Source organism: Pavona decussata, unplaced genomic scaffold, assembly GCF_977016875.1.
Source record: "Pavona decussata unplaced genomic scaffold, jaPavDecu1.1 SCAFFOLD_155, whole genome shotgun sequence".
NCBI lineage: Eukaryota > Metazoa > Cnidaria > Anthozoa > Scleractinia > Agariciidae > Pavona > Pavona decussata.
In genome coordinates this window covers 3,865,609-3,887,581 of record NW_028145567.1, presented here as the reverse complement: position 1 = coordinate 3,887,581, position 21,973 = coordinate 3,865,609, and the positions used below count along the sequence as shown (strand labels likewise).

At 38.3% G+C, this 21,973-nt stretch overlaps 3 protein-coding genes across 4 annotated transcripts; 2 read left to right on the top strand and 1 right to left on the bottom strand.

The window, feature by feature from the left end:
- The first annotated feature begins 1,118 nt into the window (after positions 1-1,118).
- LOC146465941 (ubiquitin thioesterase zranb1-B-like) lies at positions 1,119-10,826 on the top strand. 2 transcript variants are annotated; one of them, XR_014868167.1, is made up of 7 exons: positions 1,119-2,649; positions 4,388-4,459; positions 5,962-6,160; positions 6,374-6,618; positions 6,955-7,184; positions 7,611-8,137; positions 8,171-8,183. XR_014868167.1 is itself a non-coding variant. In XM_085128007.1 (6 exons), exons 1-6 carry the CDS (start codon positions 1,464-1,466, stop codon positions 7,770-7,772), a joined length of 2,094 nt encoding a protein of 697 aa, XP_084984133.1. In that variant the 5' UTR covers positions 1,119-1,463; the 3' UTR covers positions 7,773-10,826. The 2 variants fall into 2 exon arrangements, 1 of the variants encoding a protein (XP_084984133.1); XM_085128007.1 differs by having other exon boundaries at positions 7,611-10,826.
- A 1,303-nt stretch (positions 10,827-12,129) lies between these two features.
- LOC146465940 (tubulin delta chain-like) lies at positions 12,130-17,224 on the top strand. Its single transcript, XM_085128099.1, has 2 exons — positions 12,130-13,220; positions 14,634-17,224. The coding sequence occupies exons 1-2, from the start codon at positions 12,245-12,247 to the stop codon at positions 15,077-15,079; spliced, it is 1,422 nt and encodes a 473-aa protein (XP_084984225.1). The 5' UTR covers positions 12,130-12,244; the 3' UTR covers positions 15,080-17,224.
- A 506-nt stretch (positions 17,225-17,730) lies between these two features.
- LOC146465939 (uncharacterized) lies at positions 17,731-21,859 on the bottom strand. The gene is made up of 2 exons (XM_085128260.1): positions 21,562-21,859; positions 17,731-21,393 (listed from the first exon to the last, which is right to left on the bottom strand). The coding sequence occupies exons 1-2, from the start codon at positions 21,699-21,701 to the stop codon at positions 19,638-19,640; spliced, it is 1,896 nt and encodes a 631-aa protein (XP_084984386.1). The 5' UTR covers positions 21,702-21,859; the 3' UTR covers positions 17,731-19,637.
- Between the last annotated feature and the right edge of the window lie 114 nt (positions 21,860-21,973).

The window sequence follows — 21,973 nt, the reverse complement described above, 5'->3', positions numbered from 1 at the left end:
AACCACTGGGCTGAACCTCATGGTTTTAAATCCCGATAAAATACTGCTGCTCCTGTTTTAAACACTACGTAAACGCGATTGTAAATCTCTCTATTGTCTCTTGCACTATGCTAATACGTAATCGTATTCCAGGGGTCTTCACCCCCCCCCCCCCCAAGCCCCAATCCTGATCAGCTTCTAATTTCTCCTTACGACGTCACCACTTTATCAGACATTCACGTTTTAAGAATAAAGGAAATGATCTCCAATGATGAACTGTCTTGATGTTTAAGCAAATTCTCACCACCATGTATTACCATATACAGTATATCGGAATGTACCGCCTAACGGAGTCGTGATTTTTGGGTCACGTGATCTAGAGCGGGGTATCCATATTAGAGGCATTTTCTGACGAGGGTCAATAGTTGAATCAAGTGAAATGAAGATGTATTTGAACTGCGTCCCTGATGTTCTGGGCCCAGTTGTTCAAAGCCCGATTAAGCTAATCCTGGGTTAACGTGAATTTTGATTCAAGTTTATTAAAGATTTTTCGAAATGATTTTTGCCCCTCAGTTTTGACTTACACTTTTCTTTACCTTTAGCTTGCAATTAGGCTTTAAAACCACTTTTAAAAAGCGAGATGAATACCTCGATTAACTTTTAATCGTACTGTTAGCGTTAATCGGCTTTCGAACAACATGGCCCTGTTCGATTCCGGCAGGATAGCGAGGAAAAGAAATCACAAAACCTGATTTGTGTAGAATTATAACTGTAGTTATTCAGATTATATCATCAGTCGAACAAGCAAAGCAATAACTTTTCTAAAACAGGGTAGAACACATACAACGGTTTTTTAAAAAAAATGGGTGTTTCTGAAACGCCGGTATTACTTTGAATGCAAAACCCTGTTGCGGCAATGTTCACGTAGTGACAAAGTGAAAGCTTTGGTTTTGCACAAACAAATGGACCGCCAGCTACATTTTTTGGCTTGAGAAACTGTATTGTCGTGGAAAGTTTGCCTGAAATTTTCCCGTTGTTTTGGGGTCTGTTACTTGACCTCAGCCCAGGTGGAGCGTCCAGGTGCTGAATTGTTTGAGCGAGACCTGGTCACGAGGATGCCAGATGTTTGTTCACGTCATTACACGAGGCTTTCACTTTCAAAACATCATGGCGACAGCGGGGATATTCATGAACCCACCAAAATATTTGCGAATTTTACAATGTCGACGTCGCTCAGGAGTATCGGATGAGCATGAAAAGCATCTTCATGACAGTTAACACTTTTTGCAAAAGTCGTTCGTCCGGGGCTTTCGTTTTGGAAGGCTCTAGAGCTCGAGGAAATAGCCGATTGAAATTGGAACAGTCGCAGCGATCTCTACAGAAAGGTGGTGCTTTGGGAAGACGGTATTTGTTGAATTGTGCGCGTTCAAGACTTTCACTTCGTTCTCTAAGGACATTCACGTCGTTATTAGATTATTTTTATCATGCCAAAGAAAGAAGAAGGTTTAAAATGGGCGTGCGAGTATTGCACCTACCTAAACTGGCCTTGTTCTATAAAATGTACTTTGTGCTGCGCTCCAAGGCCACCTCAAGTTATCACGCAAGAGGCTAGCAGACGGACAAGTGTCAGCGAAGACATTTACGAGGCGGCCAGCAGCGACAGGATTATCTCAAAAGATCCTCTTATCTGTTCGTCAGGCGACAAGAACACGCAATCTCCAAGATTTCCAGAGCAAACTGAAGAAAATTCAAAATGGACCTGTTCTTCTTGTACGTTTGAAAACTGGCCTCGTTCGTTGCACTGCTCGATGTGTCGGGTTTCTAAACACAAGACAGTTAAAAACGGAAGGCATTTAGAGCCAGGGAGCGGTAACAAGGATGTTTCGTCTAGAAGCGTTTCTCCAAAATCGCCAGGATCTGTTGGTAGCAACGGGAGACTTGACTCGAAAACAATAAACAATGACAAAAACAGGGCACTTTTGAAGAATCATAAGTGGACTTGCCCACAATGTACTTACGAAAATTGGCCTAAAACTCAGAAGTGTGTCCTTTGTAAGGGCCTAAAGCCAGCTAAAACGAAACACGAGGAAATAGGCAGGAACACAGCTTTGGATAATAACACAAAAAGGCCTTCAACTTCAAAGAGAAGGTCTCCTCCTTCGTCTGTCAGTGAAGCTACTCTAGAAATCCAGCCAAGCAGCCAGACAGGGGAGAAGATAATATATGACATTCCAGCCTCAGATGACATTAATGATAACGAAGAGGTGTTGCAAATTCGCAATCGCCTCAAAGACTCTGATTGGTTGTGGTTGACAGCTTGTATAGGTGTTGTTGAAGGTGAAACGTCATCAGTGGAGAGTTATTTAAACTCTGGCGGTGATCTGTCAAGGCAGTTGACAAGAGAAGACTGTTTGGTGTTGAATCGACCAGGTGTGTTTGAATTGGGGCACACGTTAGTTCACTTGGCTTTTAAGTTTAAAAGAGACGAACTCATTACTGTGTTACTAACTCCAGAAGTAAAAGGCCATCATTTACGCCGTGTGCCGTGCATCGCATGCCCTGAACTAGCTGCAGACATTAGGAAACAAATGGGTCATACCATGAGGCAGCGGAAAGGAGACTGGCGCTGTTACTATTTTACTGATCAGGTTACTTTTGTTTTACCTGCAGGTAAGTAGCCTCTCTGATCAGCTCCTGTTGGCTTTAGCTTGCCATAACCCTGAATAAGAGGGAAAACTCATTTAATTTTTAAACAATTTACTAAATAGGTATTTGCTAACCCAAAGGGAACAGTCTTCAAGCTCCTTTGTCTGTAAGTAAGGGTCTGAGTCACAGGGATGTTGCTAAGAGATAGTGAATTTCACTGCCTGAAAGTAAGAGGGATATAGCCAAGATGAAATTGATCATCTTTTTAATGCGATCGTTCTTCCTAAAATAATGTATGGTCTCCCTGTTTATGGCGCATGCCAAGCAATTTTAAATACTGCACAATGCTTCCTGGAAAGGTGCTTTAGAGGCGTTACTCCTCAAAAATTTACAATATCAACGAACTTTTGGAAAAATGTGATAAGAAACTTTTCAATAAAATTAGCAGCGACAGTTATCACCCATTGTACCCTATGTTGCCCCAAGCTAAAGCGTCCTCCCTTAGATTAAGAAGAAGTACTAGCCAGTTACCTAAGATAAACGCCAAGTGTTTTAAAAGTAGCTTTTTTAGAAGGCTTAGGTTTAGATACAATTTAGTATTATGAATTTCTTATTGTACGCGCCTCGACTAATTGATTAACTTTTCTTTCAAATTCACATAACGTTTGATATCTATTGAAGACATCATTATTATTATTATTATTATTATCATTATTAAGTAATCTTTTCACGAGCTCACATTTCAAAAGAACACTAATAAATTATTTGAGGCTAATTTTAAAGGTGCATAGTCCAAAAGAGTCGGATGGCCTTATTAATGAACTTGCTGGGGTTTTTCTTACCTACATCCCAGAATCTGAGACATATTTTGAACTTTCAACATTGTTCAGTACAAGGATATGAATTGGGGTGGGGGAAGGGATTTTTGATGTGCAAAATTGTAATGAAATTATTGATGGAATAAAAACTGTATCCAAATTTTTGTTTCTCAATCAGCTTGACTGTCTGGAGGAACAAAAATTAATACAAGCAGTAAAGCATTTCAAATTTTAAGGCAAATGTTCATCAACTATTATTTTTCAAAGAATGTTGAAAATGGCTGGTAAGTAGGCTCATTTGTTTGGGGATTCACAAGGCTCTTGGTAGCAGAGCTGTCATTTACTAGCTAATGCCGTTTGAACAAGCCAGCTAGAAGAAAGGGTTGCAGGTAGAAGGGAAAAGAAAATCTGCAATATCATTGTTTTTTTGTTACTCCTTTGCCTGGATGAAGAAAAATGCCAAGTGGTTGAAAGGAGCAAAAACTGTCAAAGTATTGAAAATGAACACATCATCACCACAGCTATCTACTCCAAATGATATGTTCTCTGCTCTTCATAGAAGGAGGGGGTTAACCAAAACAGACTGTCTAGGGGAATATTACTGAAAATGGCTTGGTTTTACTATCAGTAGCATTCTACTGGCTATTCTACTTATTCAGCTTAAAGTTGTGCAATAAGGCAATAACTATAATTAAAAATAATTATTACCCAAACTATTATTTTGAATTTCTCAACTAGTTTATATTCCCAATATCAATGATGCCCTTGAAATAGAATTCCTTGTCCATAGTTTGAGTGGTTTGGGGTCAAAAATGTTCAACCCAGACTGAAATCCTCTATATAATTTGGTTTCGTAGATTCACTCCTGTTTAAGCATTGTACTGACACTCCAAACAACCAATTTTGTACCATAAAGTTTGACATGTATGATAATTTTTTAAAAGAAATTCAAGACTTTCCAGCCAGAGTACAAAGACAAGTGTTTGACGACATTCTTGACAGAGAAGTTCAAAGAGGTATGAAGGTTATTAGACGTGTAATAGGATTTACCAGGCTACAATAGCAAACCCATGTCATATGTTATCTGTTTTAATTGTTCTTTGGACCTCCCAGGAATTTGTGAAGAAGTTAAAACTTCACGTTATTGCGCCCTCAGTTGTTCCTTCTTTCTTTTGATGGTATAAAATCTAATCTGTTTCCTGTAAGGACAAAGTAATATTATTATATCACTATCTAGGATGGATGTGTCAGTTTTGAAAGTTTAAAACTTTCTTTACTCCCAAGGTGGTCCCAAGTGAAAAATGAAAAAATGCCTATTTATTCGCTTTCATGTTGTAATAATTACAAGATGAAGGAGAATAATAAGGCATTTTGGTGTGAGCGAGATAATGAAAATCTTATTGTTGCTGCTGGAAAGATCACCTTAGAATTGGCAAATAGCCAAGATTGAATTTTTGAGGAAGTAAAGAAGGCACGTTACTGTTCCCTTAGTTGTTCCTTCTTTCTTGTGATGGTATAAAATCTAACCTATTTCCTGTAACAACAAAGTAATAATTGTTGTTATATCACTGTCTAGGATAAATGTGTCAGTTTTGAAAGTTTAAAACTTTCTTTACCATTAAGGTGGTCTCAAGTGAAAAATGAAAAAAAAAAGCCTAGTTATTCGCTTTCATGTTGTAATAATTGCAAGATGAAGGAGAATAATTAGGCATTTTTGGTGTGAGCGAGATAATGAAAATACACTGATGCTGCCAAGTTTGAGCCCTGCTTTGCAAAACAAGTTGTTTCAGATTTTTGTTTGAGATGGGCAATTTTTGCCACTAAACAGCTTGGTAAATGTCCGCCATTATTATCCAACATTTAGCCCTGTTTGAATAATGCATGAAATGAGTACAAATATGATGTGAGATTGGTACAGTGAGTTATTTGTTATGTAAACAACCAGTTTGGTGGTTATTCATACAGTGAAAAAATGTTTCTCCAAATGCGTGTTCATCTTAATTTGATTTTCCCTTATAGTTTTCCTTGCTACTTATCAGAAAAGTTTAAGATAATAAGTCTCTTGTTACATGTTTTGGTATGTAGTATTACTGTTTACTGTATAGACAGGAGTGTTTTACTGGAAAATACACCACTCGTAAAATTCATATAAACTACATCTGGGACCTGAGTGGTGTATTTCATGGTTGTTTGTGCAAACAGTTGGTGAAAAATGGTGAACGATAGATTTGTTGATACAATAAAAGGAAATTTACATGGTGGCTTGAAGATATGAATTTTATTTTCTTGTGTTAGAAACAATATTAATATTACCACTGGAAAATAAAATTCATACCTTCTTGCCGCCATGTAATATCATCTAGATGTACTTTTTATATTGACAATCCCACATATGGGACAACTTGTAAAAATATACAGCTATAATACACACCAAAACATGTGATAAGGTATATCTATATTCAACTGCACTTCAGTAAATAATATTGTTATTATTTTATTTTTTTATTTGTTGTTCCAGTTTTAGAAATAGAATCTCCTGTTATTAACTGGAGTGAAGAAATCACAGAACAGTTAGGAAGTAGGATTTATCCTTTATGGAATCGTTCCGCTGGTGACTGCCTTTTAGACTCAATTCTTCAAGCTTCATATGGCGTGTTTGACAGGGACAACACATTGAGACGAGCACTGTACGACAGTTTAACTGAAGGGGGATCAAGGTGAGATATGCTTAGCTGAGCAATATTCTTTTGTGCTTGCAGTAATGCAAAACTGTGAATAATGGCAAGGTCCACTTGCAGACAAAGAAAAGATGTTGGCCAGTTTGATACATGTTTCTCTGCAGTTAGACCTCAAAACAACGTATTAACAGTAATACCTTTTGAGTAGTTCTTTGTTGCCAAGACTTAAAAGAAAACAATCCGTTTTGTCAGGTTTTTCAACCGTTATAAGGAATGGGAATCCATGCAGGCAGAGACACTGGAGTATTCACTTGATGAAGACCAATGGGAACAGGACTGGGCTTCCATTCTTAGTCTTGCTGGTCAGCCTGGGACGTCCCTGGAACAAACACATGTATTTGCTTTGGCGCACATTCTCCGTAGACCTATCATCATATATGGCGTGAAGTATGTCAAGAGCTTCAGGGGAGAAGTACTTGGACTTGCTAGGTTTCAAGGTATTTTCACAAACAAGTGTTTTAGCTAGAACCATGTTGACAGCCAAGCAAGTGAGTTTGGCACTCGCTGTTTACATAGTACATTTGGGAAAAGGTCAGTCCAGTTAGAAGGATTTGTATGGAGCTATTGCAACACAGCACAGCTAATATGTCACCCCCAAATGACAATAAAAGTGCTGATTTTTGGCAAGCATGCTCTTTCCAAACATCTTAAGAAATCATATATTGCGAAGTCACACTTTAGCACTCTTAGTTTACACTGGAGTTAGCTGTAGAGCTTTGTGTAACAGTGTTTACCATGCTGTTTAAATATTACCTTCATCTTTTCTGTTGCAGGGGTGTACCTTCCTGTTTTATGGGAGCAGAGTTTCTGTTGGAAGAATCCATTAGTCCTAGGGTACACAAGAGGACATTTCTCTGCCTTGGTTTCTATGGAAACTGACAATTCCAATGAGCTTGGTGCAGGAGCTAATGTGGATAGCATAGACAGTGTTCATGTGACGTACCTGCCGTTGGTGGACTATGAAGGCAAACTGCTTCCTGTTCACTTCCTGTCGGCGGAAGAGGTAATGTCATGTTTGGTAGCAATGCCACATAGAAAACTTGATGGGGATGTTAAAGAACCTCCAATGACATTAAGAACCTTGGCTATGACTGAGATCTGTGCAATGATAGGACAGGAATCAATCCTTAGGCAGGGATGTAGTTAGGAAAAATGTCAGCTGGCTCATTAATAAAACCAGCCAGCTCTTTGAGACTTGCACACCTTTAAAATTAGCCAAACGTTTTATGTCTGGTTGAAATTTTGGCCGGTGATAAGATCTCTTTCAGAGGTACCTGGCTCTTAGTGATATCCCTGCTTAGGGCCTTGATCGTCTTGGTTGGATTTCTGTGAAAGACTTTTGAGTAAATGTGACCACAGCTCTGTGCAACAGCTATATAGGAATTGCTAAGTACTGGAAATCCACCTAAATGTGCATTTTATTTTTCAGCGTGGTAGTGAGGAGCGTTTGTTACATGAGTGGTTGGACTGCTGTGTTACAGAGGGTGGGATCCTGGTGGCACAACAGAAGGTGACCCCAAGACCTGCGTTACTCAATCAACTGATTGATGACTGGTTAGATCGCTACAGGAAACTTTGCAAAACCAAGTGACGTTAGCATTCAGACCTGTAGAAATATGCACATGCTTTAGAATCATACTGTAACCAACAGCGAGTGCTAAACAGTGCTGCATAATGAGGCAACAAAAGTATAAAATTGCCGGTAATGACTATCAGTTAAAAGCTTTGCTATGAATCATTTAGGTTGTGATCAGGTACTTTCATGGGGTGTGGCTTGCCATATAACTGGTGACCAGACCTATGATGGGGATCCAATTAGGTGTTGGAAAAGTTTGTGAAAAATTTGCCAATCTCTGGGACAACTCTCTCTTATGTTCTGCCTTACAGGGTATCACCAAGGCTGTTGCCTAACAGTTGTCTGATAGCATGTGACTCTAAAGGAGGTGCATCATAGGTGTCCCCCCCCCCCCCCCCATAAAATTGGTATAGACAGGGCTTGCAAGGATTTTTCCTCAAGCAGAGCTGTCTTTACCAGCCAGCAACCAGACTTAATGCTGAGCAGCAAAACACTCATGCAGAAGTTAAGATGACTGGCTACTAAGAAAATTACCATTTGATAGCAGACTTTCTGTAGCTCATGACCAGCACCTTTCCTCACAGCTGGCTTCTTCAAAACTCAATGACAACACTGTTAGGAAGCGGGCTTGGGACTCTCTGATCTGCTCTTAACATTCTGCAGTCTTATCTTAAGCAGTCTTATCTGTAGCTTCTGTTTTAAATAGTGACTAAACAATTCACCACCTGCTAGTTTTACTCTTTGTGGGAAAGGTTATGCTTCATCTATACTACAAACATTACATTGCAACTGGAACAGATGTAAGCTCCAAGACTTGCTGCTTATTGAGTCTGAGGTACTGTACGCCAAATAAAAGGGAAAACCAATGGTTATTAATGCATTCCTGCTTGCATTTTTTGGCTAGTCAATTGAGTGTTCTTCAACATCTTCTCTTTATTATCAGCATTGTTGACACTTGGAAAAATAATTATTACTGCTGATAATGATATATTATTAATAATGGTACTGTAATAGAACTGAGTGGAGTCCAATTTGGTTAGCAATAATAAATATTATACAAGTGAATCACAACTTTGATTACAAACTGAACTGGATGACCCAAGTCCTTTTCTCAAGTAATCATATCTAGAACAAAATTTTAGTAAAATAAATCAGAGGTAAACATTTTGTAGAATGGAATATCAGCTGTTTCATTTGCAATCTTGAGATTTAAGGGAAAGAACTCATTGAAGTGCAACTGTCCTGTCACAGCACACACAATGGCATGTACTCTCCAGTTGTGCAGCAGTGATGCATACACTGTCTTATTAATGTTCAAACCACAGCAGCCAATAACCAATCATATTCACAAATTTTGTTCTAGTTATGAGTAATCATCAAATCATATTTCCTTGTATTATATAGTTACCATATTAATGTATTGTCAAGATTGTCTGCAAGGTGCAGACGCCTTTTCTGCTTCTTGTTCCAGCTGGTGAAACTTGTAAGGGTTCGGAAAAGTATCTACTCTTTCAGGCCGGTGTCAATATAGCGCATTAAAAGATAGCCTCCATTCTTTTAAAAATAACTTCCTAAGTTGTTTTGATATCTTCAAGTGCACACACAAATTTGATCTTGATAAATTTATCAAGAGTATTAATTTTTGAATGTTGTCTATACACTAAGGTTTGAGCTAATTTTGGCCATACTGCTTATAACAAATGAGTTTCATTTGTACAAATAATGTCATTGCAAGTTAGGGAATTTAAAGAAATCAGTCATTAATAAAAATTATATTCAGTTAGGTTGTATTATCAATTTTCTATTGTATATATTAATAGCATTTGCCTTGAGGTAAACACTCTTTACATTTTCCTAGTCTTGTTTGAACGTCTTGGGTTGCTAGGTGCATTCAAATCTACATTAATGGCTTGCAAATCCTTAAAGGGAATCACATGTAAGGCAAGTTTCAAAAGTGCTGTGCAATTAAAAAAGGCCATAATATATTCAGAATGTAACAAGTGCGAGTTAATTGCTTTGTTAAAACTTGAAAACAGTGGGTTGGTCAAGTAGGTGAGCGTCAACAGCGGACTTAAGGCGCTGTTACACTAGGCAATTTTTCTTGCAACTTGTCTCACAATTTTGTTGCGTCGTTGTGACACAAGTTGCATGGATCATTGCCTAGTGTAACATGCCCTGAAATTAACATGCCTCACAACGCTTTTGTTGCAGTCACAGTTGCACAAAGTAGAACCTACTTCTACTTCTCGCAACGATTGGGATAAAAAAATTGCGAGACGTTCATTTCAGGGCATGTTGCACTAGGCAACGATTTGTGCAACTTGTGTTGCAACAAAATTGCGAGACACAGCACCTTTAAAGCTGTTTTTCAAAGTTAGACGTAAGACCTCAGTTGCTAAGGATTTACAGTAGTTCATATACCAGTTAGGAGCTGGCATTTGTCAGCATATTGTATGGTTGCAGGGTTGTTGTATTGTTTATGCATGGGTTTATTAGTCATTTTTTTAATTTAACCCTTTAAGCCCCAACAGTTGTCAGGCTCTGATTTCTCTTTACAATGTCACTAATACTTCAAATGTACAGGTTGGGAGAAAACTAGGAAATAATCACCAAAGATAACAATGTCCTGGGCCCAGTTGTTGAAAGCCATTTAAACTAATCCTGGGTTAATGTGAACTTTGATTCAACTTTCATTACTAAATATCAATAAAGATTCTTCCAAAAGATGATTGTTACATAGTTTTGACTTAGACTATTCTTTACCATTAACTTAAAATTACCTTCTGGGAACATTTATATGAGTGAGATGAAAACCCTGGTTAATTTTTAATTGTGGATTAGTGTTAATTGGCTTTTGAACAACCGCGCCCGGATGTTTAAACATCTTCTCTAAACTAGGGCCTTTAGAATAATATTATTATATGAATAGTAGAAAGGAGATGCATGTTGAAGGGTTAATAATGTACGCTGCATCTAAAGTGAATCCCTGGTAGGCTATGGTTTGATAATTTTGCTTTAATGCGTATTTCAGGAAGTTCATTTTCAAGTCAATAAACTTTTCTCACTGATCATGCTTGGATGGATTGTTGTTGAGAAATTGATTACCATGCTGTTTAACTGGCCATGGCTTACCAATTCTCATGTGGTGGAGTGTGTATTGAGATAGCCATATCAGTTTTCAATAATTATTGGAAAACTGAACCTGGCTGTACAGAAAGCAGATGACTTTATCAAGTGTATAACTTGTACATTAACCACCAGGCTCCAGTTGTTCAAAGGGTGGATAATTTTATCCAATGGATAGTTTGCTATCTGGCAGATAAAATGCGTGCAAGATTTTCACAACAGTCCTATAATTTGTGAATAGAGTAGAAGTAGAAGCATAAGTCAAATTTAAGAATGGGATGGTATGGAAAACTTGCCAGAAGCATTGGTTGGAGTACATTTGCTTTGCTGGATAGCTTCTTATCCAGTGGAAAAAGTTATCCGCTCTTTGAACAACTGGGGCCAGAACATCATGTTAGAATGTTCAGGGTGCTGTTAAAAACAGTTTGTTTTATTCTCCTTTGTCTAGAAAAAACTTCACATCAGCCCTGGGAAGTTATTTTGATAAGTGGTTCAGTGGTGTTAAAGCACAAATCCACCGGAGTGTGGTAACCTTGCTTCCACATAAGATTTGGCACTCCATTCAGTCTATACATTATAGTAGTCATTATTAGCAAACCCGAAGTGTAAGAAGTGAAGAAGAAGTATTGTAGCCAATGAATTTGTCTCAAAAGTACCCCTCCCCCGCCCCGCCCCAATCCTCTCGCAGCTCACACCCTTATCTGAGACCCCAGATTGGAAAGCTTGTTTGCAGGCTAAGATTGACATGGTAATTCCCAGATTTAGGGGCAAGTAATTCATGTTAAGGTACCATATAGTCACCACATGTTAAATATGTATATTATTATAGGATATGTGGGTGACTATATAGTACCTTAACATGATGTATATGCCTTTAGAGGAGTGGGGAGGAGGATAATATTACTCCTCTGAAACGACTGTACCTTAGTGTAACAGTGTCGCCATGATTATTGTCATCATTGCAACATCATGATCCTAACACTCAACCTTGATCACAGGGGTTGAGTTGATCATCACAATCATGTCTGTCAAATACACAACAATAAGAAAAATTAAGAGAACGAACAGTGAAAAGAGCTGGCATCATCATCATTATCATTCTCACCAATGGGATTTACTACCTTTATTGTATTTTTAACAAAACCGGATCTAATCAAAGGATAAATTTCTATACCTTGATTTTTTTTTTTTAATTAAATCGTGGGTTCGCGTTAATCCGGTTCGTATTCTAACTTTCCCAAAGTCCATATTCCAAGCGAAAATGAAATTTTAATAATTTTCCCCGACCGATGGAACCTGGAACGTAGAATCTCCTCCAGGCTCCCTCAGGAAATCCAAGATGGCGGACGAGTGAGACAGCAATGTCCGTTGTTTCACTGCAGCTAGGCCAATGTGGCAATCAAATAGGTGGAGAACTGTTCAATCTATTAATAGAGGATGCAACAAAACTAAATCCTCAGTTTATCTCGAAAAACGTGGACCGCAAAGTGAACCAGGAATACGAAGAAGAGGTTGTGGAAAGGTTCTTTACTCGCGAGAAGACAGGGAATTCTCTAAACGCTCGAGCAGTTATGGTTGACATGGAGTCTAAAGCGATATCTCAAACTTTGTCAGAGGCTAAGAAGTCTGGAAAGTGGACTTATCCTGCTGGCCAGCAATTCTACCAGAAACGCGGTTCAGGGAATAATTGGGCGCATGGATTCTTGGAACACGGGCCAAAATCCTCGGAGAAGGTCCTTGAAATGGTACAAAGAGAAGTGGAGAAATGCGACAGATTTGGTGGATTTTTGATTTTATTGAGCTTAGCCGGCGGAACTGGCTCTGGAGTGGGAGCTTATATCACTGGCTGCCTTCGCGACGAGTTCCCACATTCTTTCATCCTGAATCAAGTCGTTTGGCCTTATGGGACAGGGGAAGTCATAGTGCAAAATTACAATGCTATTTTAACGTTGTCTCACTTGTACAAATGCTCAGACGGGATAATAATCCTCGAGAATGACAAGTTACAGAGTATATGCTCTAGGTTAATGAACATAAAACACATCTCTTTCAAGGATATAAACAAGGTAGTCTCCCATAAACTTGCAAGTGTCCTTCAGCCTGTCAAGTTGTTCTCTCCAGGGCAGGATGCCCCTTTTTACAGACACGCCATCTCAGTGAGAAACCTGCTTGGTGATCTGATAGAGCAAGTTTGTCCACATCCTGAATATAAGCTGATGACATTGAAGAATATCCCTCAAATGGCAGAACAGTCCTTGGCTTACAGTACCTTCACTTGGTCGGGCCTCTTAAAGCACCTGCGGCAAATGCTAATAGCTGATGCCAGCATGGAGGAAGGTATACCGGTAACTTGTGAATTATTTAATGGATGAGAAAATGACTTTTACTAACTCAAATTAGAAAGCATTATTTATACATTGAACCCTCAATCACCAAATTTAGTTATTGTTTACACCGCCCTCAATCATTATATTTATATAATCATGGTAAACACTGAAGGACAACCCTCCCAAATCTGTCAGCTTACTGTCAATAAAATTGAGAGTCAGCCGACTAGTGGCCAAGAGTCAACCAACAGACGACCAACAGTCAGCTGATGGGGGGCCAGCAGTTTTAGCAAATCTTATGATATTTATATAGTGTTGGCTGACTATTGGCCAACAGCCAGTAAACTGTTGATGGCTTGACAGTTACCTGTCAGTGATCTATAGGCAAGTTATTGGTGGACTGTTGGTAAGTTGCCATTAATGCTATTGCAGCGGCAATATCCCTGTGACACCAGCATTAATGTTTGAACAAATGAACAAGCAGTTACTGTCAGTGGCACCTTCAGAAGAAACTTATTGCAGTGAACAAGGTACAATAAGTACACTCAACTCTTGCCTTGTGCATGGACACCTTGCTATTACGGACACTCCGATAAAATGGACAGCAGCTAAATCCCCGGCAAAAATAAATTACAGACATTTGACTGAAATAAATTCCCGCTATTACAGACTCTCACTATTAAGGACACTAACTTGCGGTCCTGAGGGTGTCCGCAATAAACAGAGTTGGCTGTATTGCTTTTTTTCTGGATGAGTTGTATGAAAAAGTGGAAGAAAAATAGAGTTGGATGGATAAAACTTAAAATAGTAAGTTGATGAGCATTGCTCTGTTGTTGTTGATTTTTGTGTTATCGGATTGCCACAGACTATTAATTATTGTTCCTTCAAGGCTTTTTCTTCCATTTTACCTTGCCAGTTATCTGTTGACAGATTGTTGGCTAACAGCACAGCTCACCAACAGCTGGGTAGCAGATAAGTGGGGGAGTTGTTCTTCAATTTGACATCATGACATCATGACAATCAATAGACCCTTATTGATAAACAGGCAAACTGGATCAAAAAGAACCAGACAAGTCACAAATCACAGATGATCTGTTGGGTTGGGTTTATCTGGGATTCATATAAGTCACGACTATCCATGCTTAGCTTGATGAAAACTTTAACATCCATGCTTCCATAGGTGAAAACATCATTTTTCTCCTAAACCTTTTCAGGTAAGTCACCATGTTAAGCCTTTACAATAAGTAATGACCATCATTTAATTTCTCCTCACAACACCATTACTTGATCAAGAAAGAATGATCATGAAACAAATTCTCCTACGCAGTACCTTAAGAAATATAGGAAGAATGGTGAGAAGAATATAGATGCTGACAATGAGACTTAAAAGGTCAAAATAATATTTTATTCTGCTATTTGACAGGTATTGACTGGGAGGTGAAGTTACCTGTGCCGTCCAACCCTGATGGTGCCGATTTCCATCAAAGACCGGGAGAATTGCCACGGCTGAGAAACAGATTTAACAAATCCATTGCTAACCTCTTAGTGTTACGAGGAGTGGATGTCCATAAATCTGATCTCAGCTCTTTCAGTGACTCAAGACTCAATGCCAGCTGGGTACCATCCAGTTGCGCCAACACAGTATGGTGCCATCCAAGACCATTTAATCACTATGAAAAGTCTGCCACGTTGCTAAGCAACAGTCAGAGTCCTGTGGCACCCTTAAACTCTGTAGTTCAGAAAGCTTGGAACATGTTTACCTCACGAGCGTATGTCCACCAGTATTTGAAATATGGGATGATGGAAGATCACTTTGTTGACAGCTTTGCTGCTACTGAACAAATCATTAGAAACTACTCTTCCTTGTAACTTGAAATCAGTAACAGAAATTTTCTACAATTTATTCTTTCTTTGTCTATGCAGTTAAAAAGATGCATAGGTATTTAAAGTTACACAAACACAATAATCAATGCATTGCCATGTCCTCATTGTTGACTGATGCGTTAGTCAAAGCACCAGAGATACACCAGCCAGTGTACTGGTGTGACATTTTAGTCAAAATGCCACAGGTACACCAACCAGTTCATTGACATAATAATTATTATAGGTCAATGCATCCTGTGTCAAAATACCACAGAAACGCCAATCAACGCAGTGAGATATCACTGATTTTTGTATCGTTGATGTTTACTGACCTGTTATCTTAATATGAGGAGAATAAAAATATAAAGCTTTGCTTTAGCCTTGCTTTTCATAATGGGGTTCAAGACAACTCGGAAAGGGCAGATTGAAATACCACCATCTGGCCATTTGTGCAATCACACTGTTCAACCGCCAAAGTCACACAACATTATAGTTGAAATTTCCTTTGTTCCATTCCAATTTAAGTTGTAGAACATTGTATGATTTTGTTTTTATGGCACTGAACCAATATTATTTAAATGGAGTTAAATTGCTGCCCTTTTTTATCTTAACCCACAAAAGCTCCATCATTGTTGTAAAACTTGCCAGTCTCAGTTCATGATCATGAAAATTAAGTGAATTATGTTCCAAAATTTATGCAAAATTGCTAAATGCAGACTTTTCATCGCTAAATTAACTTATCCTTAAAGTTTCTTGTAATAAGCTAGTCGCAGTTCCACAGACACCTCATCCAACGTGTTGGCTTAATGCTGCTTTGCCAAACCACGAGGACACAATAAGTTAGAGTGTAACTTCTTGAAAATTTAATTCTCCATCTATGTTTTTTAACATTACTACTAACAGTCTTTACAGCTTGAAAGGAGTTAACAGTCACTATAAACTACAGTTAAACACTTAAAATAACTTACAAAAAAGTGGTCCCAGTTGTTTGAAAGCCAATCAATGCTACCTGTAATTCACTATTAAAAAGTTTAAGGTATTCATCTTGCTTGTTAAAAATGTTCTTGAAAGCTAATTTTCACTTAAAGGTAAAGAAACGTCATTAGTCTCAGGGCTCATGCACATGAACAACACAAACATAAGCACAGGCGCAAGTCCAAACATAAGAGGATTACACTGTCTTGTTATGCAAACACAACAGCAGGCCCTGATACAAGAAATTGAAACATTTTCGTTCCTTAAAATTGGTTGTTCACTGGATGAGCAAAGCTGGCATAGTTATATTACTTTGAGTTCATGAATAATTTATTACTCACTATGGCCAAGCTGCAATTCTTTCATAAGATTATCAAAATGGTAATCTCCCAGAAGTTGCCCTCATTGAAAGATTTGTTAAAAACCCACACACATTTTGGTCTCCTTTTACTGTGACTCTATATTTGACACCTTCATCTTATAAACCAAAGACTAAAAACTAAAAAAAAAAACAACAACAACACAAACCAATCCATTCTGTCTGTAATCTGTGGCTACTCAAATCCATATGTGTATCTTAGTGTGCTTGCATTTGCGTTGGACATGTGAATGACGCTTGTGTTTGTGCTTACATTTGCATCACATGTGTGAACCAGCCCAAAAGCAAAACTGCAGGGTTACATTTTTGGGGAAAAGTCTTTTTTGATTGGTACTTATTCTGGAATCTAACTTCACATATTATCCTTCAAGTCCTAACAGTGATCAGCATCAAATTTCTCCTTGTAATATCAATGCTCTTTGAACCCCTGAGGTCATGAGAATTAGGGATATGATCACCCAAGGTGAATTTTCTTGATATTTTAATAATTTCTCCACAGTCCTTTTATAAGAAAAGTATGGGTCAAGATAGGAGAATTTGTTCTTTGATACTAGGGTTTAACGGGTTTACCCCGGGTTAGCTAATCATACTCTGAACAACTGGGCCTTGACACACATGGCTCAGCAAGGCCACCTAAAAATAATAATAACAACTATTACTTTACTTGCATATTAAATTATACTTTGTTTTGTAACTGAAATTCCTTTCAAGGAAATTCTAAGTTCTTTAAATAATAAGCTTTAAATTAATTTCATTTACTGGACGAATTGTCCAATTTTGCATAATTTTACAGCTTCGTTTTTCTTCAAAGAAAATTGTCATAATTTTTGTCATGCTATTCACACAGTCAAAGTCCAGGTTACGTTGTCATATCATTATGACATTATTCCCCTTGCACATTTCATGTGAATTTAGGGGTCTCAAAATTTAATAGAGTATAATACAGTAACGGAAAAAAATTATACCCAAAATTGCAAAGCTCTCACGGATGCCCTTTCCATTCTGTGTTGGCTTTTGAGAGAAAACTCTGCAAAGAACTGTTCCATTTTCATAAGTGCAGAAGAATTTTACATGGCCTTGCCCGGGAATTTCATCTATCTCTTCTGGTTGCTTACTGGAACAAAGAGACATCTGAACCAATTAGCTGTTAATGCGACTTGCATGTGCACTGATGTACAGTAACTACCAGGAAGATTTAGATCTGGTAGATTTTCAATGATTTCCAGTCATATTTCTTTGGCATTCTAAGGCCCCATTTCCCTTAAAGGGAAAAGGACCAAATGATGATGATGTGATGATTTCTTTGGCAAGGAATATATTCGTGCTGCAGAGCTAGTAGGTTGATACGGAAAATGTTAAATTTTATATTGTTTACATCTCTCCAGAATCCAAACTTTCAGTGTTGATCAGTGAAAAAGAATGCTGTGAAAACCAGGTAAGCTGAGGTGAGTTCACATGGAATTGAGTGAGCAGCTTGCCTTAAGTTTTGTGTTCATTTTCACCAACAAATACCTCAACAGGGTTTTCTCAGACGAGACAACCTTGTTTAATTTTTATCAACACATTTCTTGGTAGTAGGCAACCAGACAAGATGGCTGAAATTCACGCCATGCATGGCACTTCAAGAACTTGATTAACTTTTTGTCTTTAATTTGGAACTTCATGCAAATCTGCTCTCTTACTTAAACAAGATTCCATTTAAATAGGCCAGAATACTTTCATCAACACTTGATATGGACATATTTGTTTTACTGTAGGCATGTGAAAGGGATTATTACCATTTTCTATGGAAGGTATATCATAGGATTACCTTCTCTGTCACAAATAGTATTTAAAATAATAAGGACAAAGCTTCCCTGAGTACCCCCCACCCCCCCCCCCCCCCACAGGTTGACAAAGACCGTATGCCAAGTATATACAGTAAAATGATGATTGTTTCACAATGAAATTACTGTTTTCATCTCATCAAGGGAAATATAATTAAATGTACATTAAGGAAAATCTAATCTAATAAAGTTCTATTTAGGGAGTGTTCTTTCCAGTCTGATTCAAACCAAAATGTCTGGAATTTTGGGGCAAACTCAAATGCAAACACAAATGTTGTGACATGATTTGCCAAAAAAAGTTTCAGGAACCATTAGGTGAATCCCTTTTCCAAATGTCAGGCATTCAATCAGTAAACACAGACACAGTGCCAATCAGTCTTGGCATACTTCACTTAAAAAAAAAAAAAAGAAACTTAATAAATTGTAAACTGATTTCAGTGATTGGTAAACTCACAAATTCATCTTAATAAACTTTTCATATTTGTCTTCTTTTTTTTAAGTTTGACTGTAGTGAATCTACTGCCGCACACCAAGTTCAAATAATTTACATGCCACAATAGCAATTGACAGTGATTTTCAGATATTGATATTCAGCCAAGTCACATCCACAACATTTAAAATGTGAATAATCTTACTATTAATAATTATTGCATGACAGGGTCAGCCAATTTGCTATATGGACATACCAAACTTGACCCAGTTTGCAAATATTTTGTTTTCAAATCCAGCAAAAAAAAAAAAAAGAAAAAAAAAAATGGGAGGGGGGGGGGGAGATATTAGTGACTGGAAGGTGTGAGGACTTGACTGTTTGCAACTGTGGACTTGAAAATTAACCAGTTGTTGGTAGTTAGAGACAATCTGGTGGACTTGCATACAGAAAGATTTTGGCAAGGACTTTTTCATTCAGAGAAGAATGGACTTTCATGGGTTACGTTCTGGGGCAGTGGAATTTTTGGGGGGTTCCAGTTTTAGTCTAAATAGGGCTTTTTTGGGGTTTAATTAGCAACTTTAATTTGGCCCATTTGCAGCTGAGTTCCCCCTGGCTGGTCTTCTTGGTTTCAAAATTGATAGTATGCTACAACCAGATATAACTCCTGAATTGAATAATTAGCATTCTGTACCATTCAAATTGGCCTTATAAACCTTACTCCAAAATGGCATCCCTTCTAATATTCTTTTGTTTGCATTCAAATTGGCCCTTCTTGCCTTGTTTAGGGTAGAATGTTCTTTTGATTTTTGAGCTTAAGAATGAGGAAAGAGGGGCCAATTTAAACACAAACAAAAGAATATTAAGATGGTACGCATTTTGGAATAAGGTCTATACAGACAAAGTATAAACCATCAAACTGTGACATACTGATAACTACTATCAGGTTGTTGATTGTCAGTCCTTGTCAACCATTGCTTGTGCTGCCTCTTGTGCCTGTCTGACAGCAACTCTGTAAAATCCTTTTTTACGCCTCTTGTGCCTGCTAGAAAAGTTTGGCAAAAACAACTGAAGACCATGTAAACGCATGATGGAACTTGTGTTAGAACCAAACCATGACACGTGGGCATCTCTATCCCAAGGATTTCTGCTGTCTTCATTCCTTATCCCACTGATGGCCAACACCTTACCTGGCCACCATGGGTGTCCATGAACTTTGCCCCACACAATATCACCCACAGAAACAGGGTCAATTTTGTCGACAGGAATCACTTGAGGATGAAGTTGCCAGCTCATTCTTTGCGTATACTTGGTGTTAGTTGATGAAGCACTCTGGTGTTGTGTTGCGTTTGTATCTGCAAGCGTATCTCTTTTTGCCGTTTGGTTTGAATCATCATGACTCGATGCTTTAAAAGCCAAATTTGATTGATGGCAATCTGATTGAGCCACTTTAACCAGATTAGATTCCTCACCAGGATTTAATCCCTGTGATTTTTCATTCCAGGGTAGAAGGTCAGCGATGCTAATTTTTGCCCTCCTCCTACTAATTCTTTCTGACCGTTTAATGACAACATTTTCAGTCTTTGATTCCTTTGTTTCTACACAATCTACATCATCGCTCAAGAGTCTGTTACATTTCACCATTTCACTTTCAGAAGAATCCTCTTTGGATTGATTCTCTAGTTCACATTCGGGTATCATATTGTCACTACCTGTTTTCTCATCCATAGCCAAATCATTTTCAACAAAATCAGTCACACATTTGGGGATGGTTTCTGTTTTGACTGAAACAGTCCTTTCAAGGACACTATCATCTTCGTTTTTCTCTACTCCTGGCTTTGGTTGCACCTCCAGGCCCGACTCAGCCATTTCCTCCATCAGATCTTGAACAATGTGGTCCACATTCTTGTTGATGTTTTCATCAGACAAATTCTCTCCTAATGGTACCAAACTTTTTCTTGGAGGTATCGTCTTCACCTCCACATGAGTGGATGGAAGAACCTTCTTAAGTAGCAAAACAGTGCCAGATCTTTCCTGGCCAATTCTCTGTGGTGACCCCACTGATACTACAGGGACAGAACATGGTCTTGTCATGAGAACTTTGTAATTTGTCGCAGGAGCACTCTTTGTTACTGAATTCTTTGAGCCAAGAGAACACGTACCATCCTTGCCTACTTCAGTTTTTCTTGAGCTTTTGCAAAGCCCTTTTGTTTGCTTGTTATCAGCAGTTTTCTGGACATCCTTGCTTACAAGCTTCACCATGTCTGCAGGTTTTCTCTTAGATGGCCTGTCACAGCTATCTTCCCCTGAATACTTTCTCTTCAGACTTGTTTCAGATTTAGAGTTTTTGACATTCACTTGGCTTGAAAGACCGGTGTTTCGCCCTGAAATCTCGTTTGCCTTGTTAACCTGTCCTTGCTTAGTTTTATGTTCACAAGAGGCAGATGGTCTTTTGGTTGGAGAGCTTGATTTGTCCACCATATTTTCAGGACCTCTCCGACTTTCCTTGATTAAATCTGCATCTGTTAGGACTTTAACGTCACTAAATAAGCTCGGTATCCTTCTACAAGGAAAGGATTTATGGTTTTGTCGTTTATAATACAGGCTGGCCTGCCTCGTTGACCATCTTGAAGTGCTCTCAGCAACACAATTTCCTCCAGCAACTCTATCCTTCTTTGACTCAAGACTTGTGCCTTGATCATTAGGCGGTGCTCTGTAAATTTCAGGAACACATCAAAGGAATCAGAAAGAAAATAAAATCTTGGACTAGGTTATTTAATTTGCGTTTAAACTGGCCAGCTCGTGGAATAAAAATCCACTCCAAATATTTTTAACAATTTATTTTTTCTACATAGATCGACTGAATTACAAGTTAACTCACCTCCAAACTATGGCGTTCTTTTCGTCGAAAAGCACTCCCCGAAATATTCTTGACCTATGTTTAACGTAAACGAGAAGGCAGTTTTCTAAGGCTTGTTCTACAGTCGCGGAAAGGACGGTTCCCGCTTGTAAACAAGCCATTTTTTTCTGGTAATTTCGTGTGATGTTTTACTGCTCGATCGTCTAACTCATTTCCATTTCTTCTCCGTGTGCCACGTAGGAAGAAAATAGATTTGGATCACTTGATTGAAGGTATCAGACAAAAATTTCCGACTGCTTTTTGTCCCACAAAATTTTATTTTCCAGAATTTTGAATACATTTCATAAAAATATTTTCTGTAGTTTTGATTTATGCCTTAATAGATCACGAAGCGAAACGGTATTGTTTACAGACAGCCGGCCGCACGTCTGAT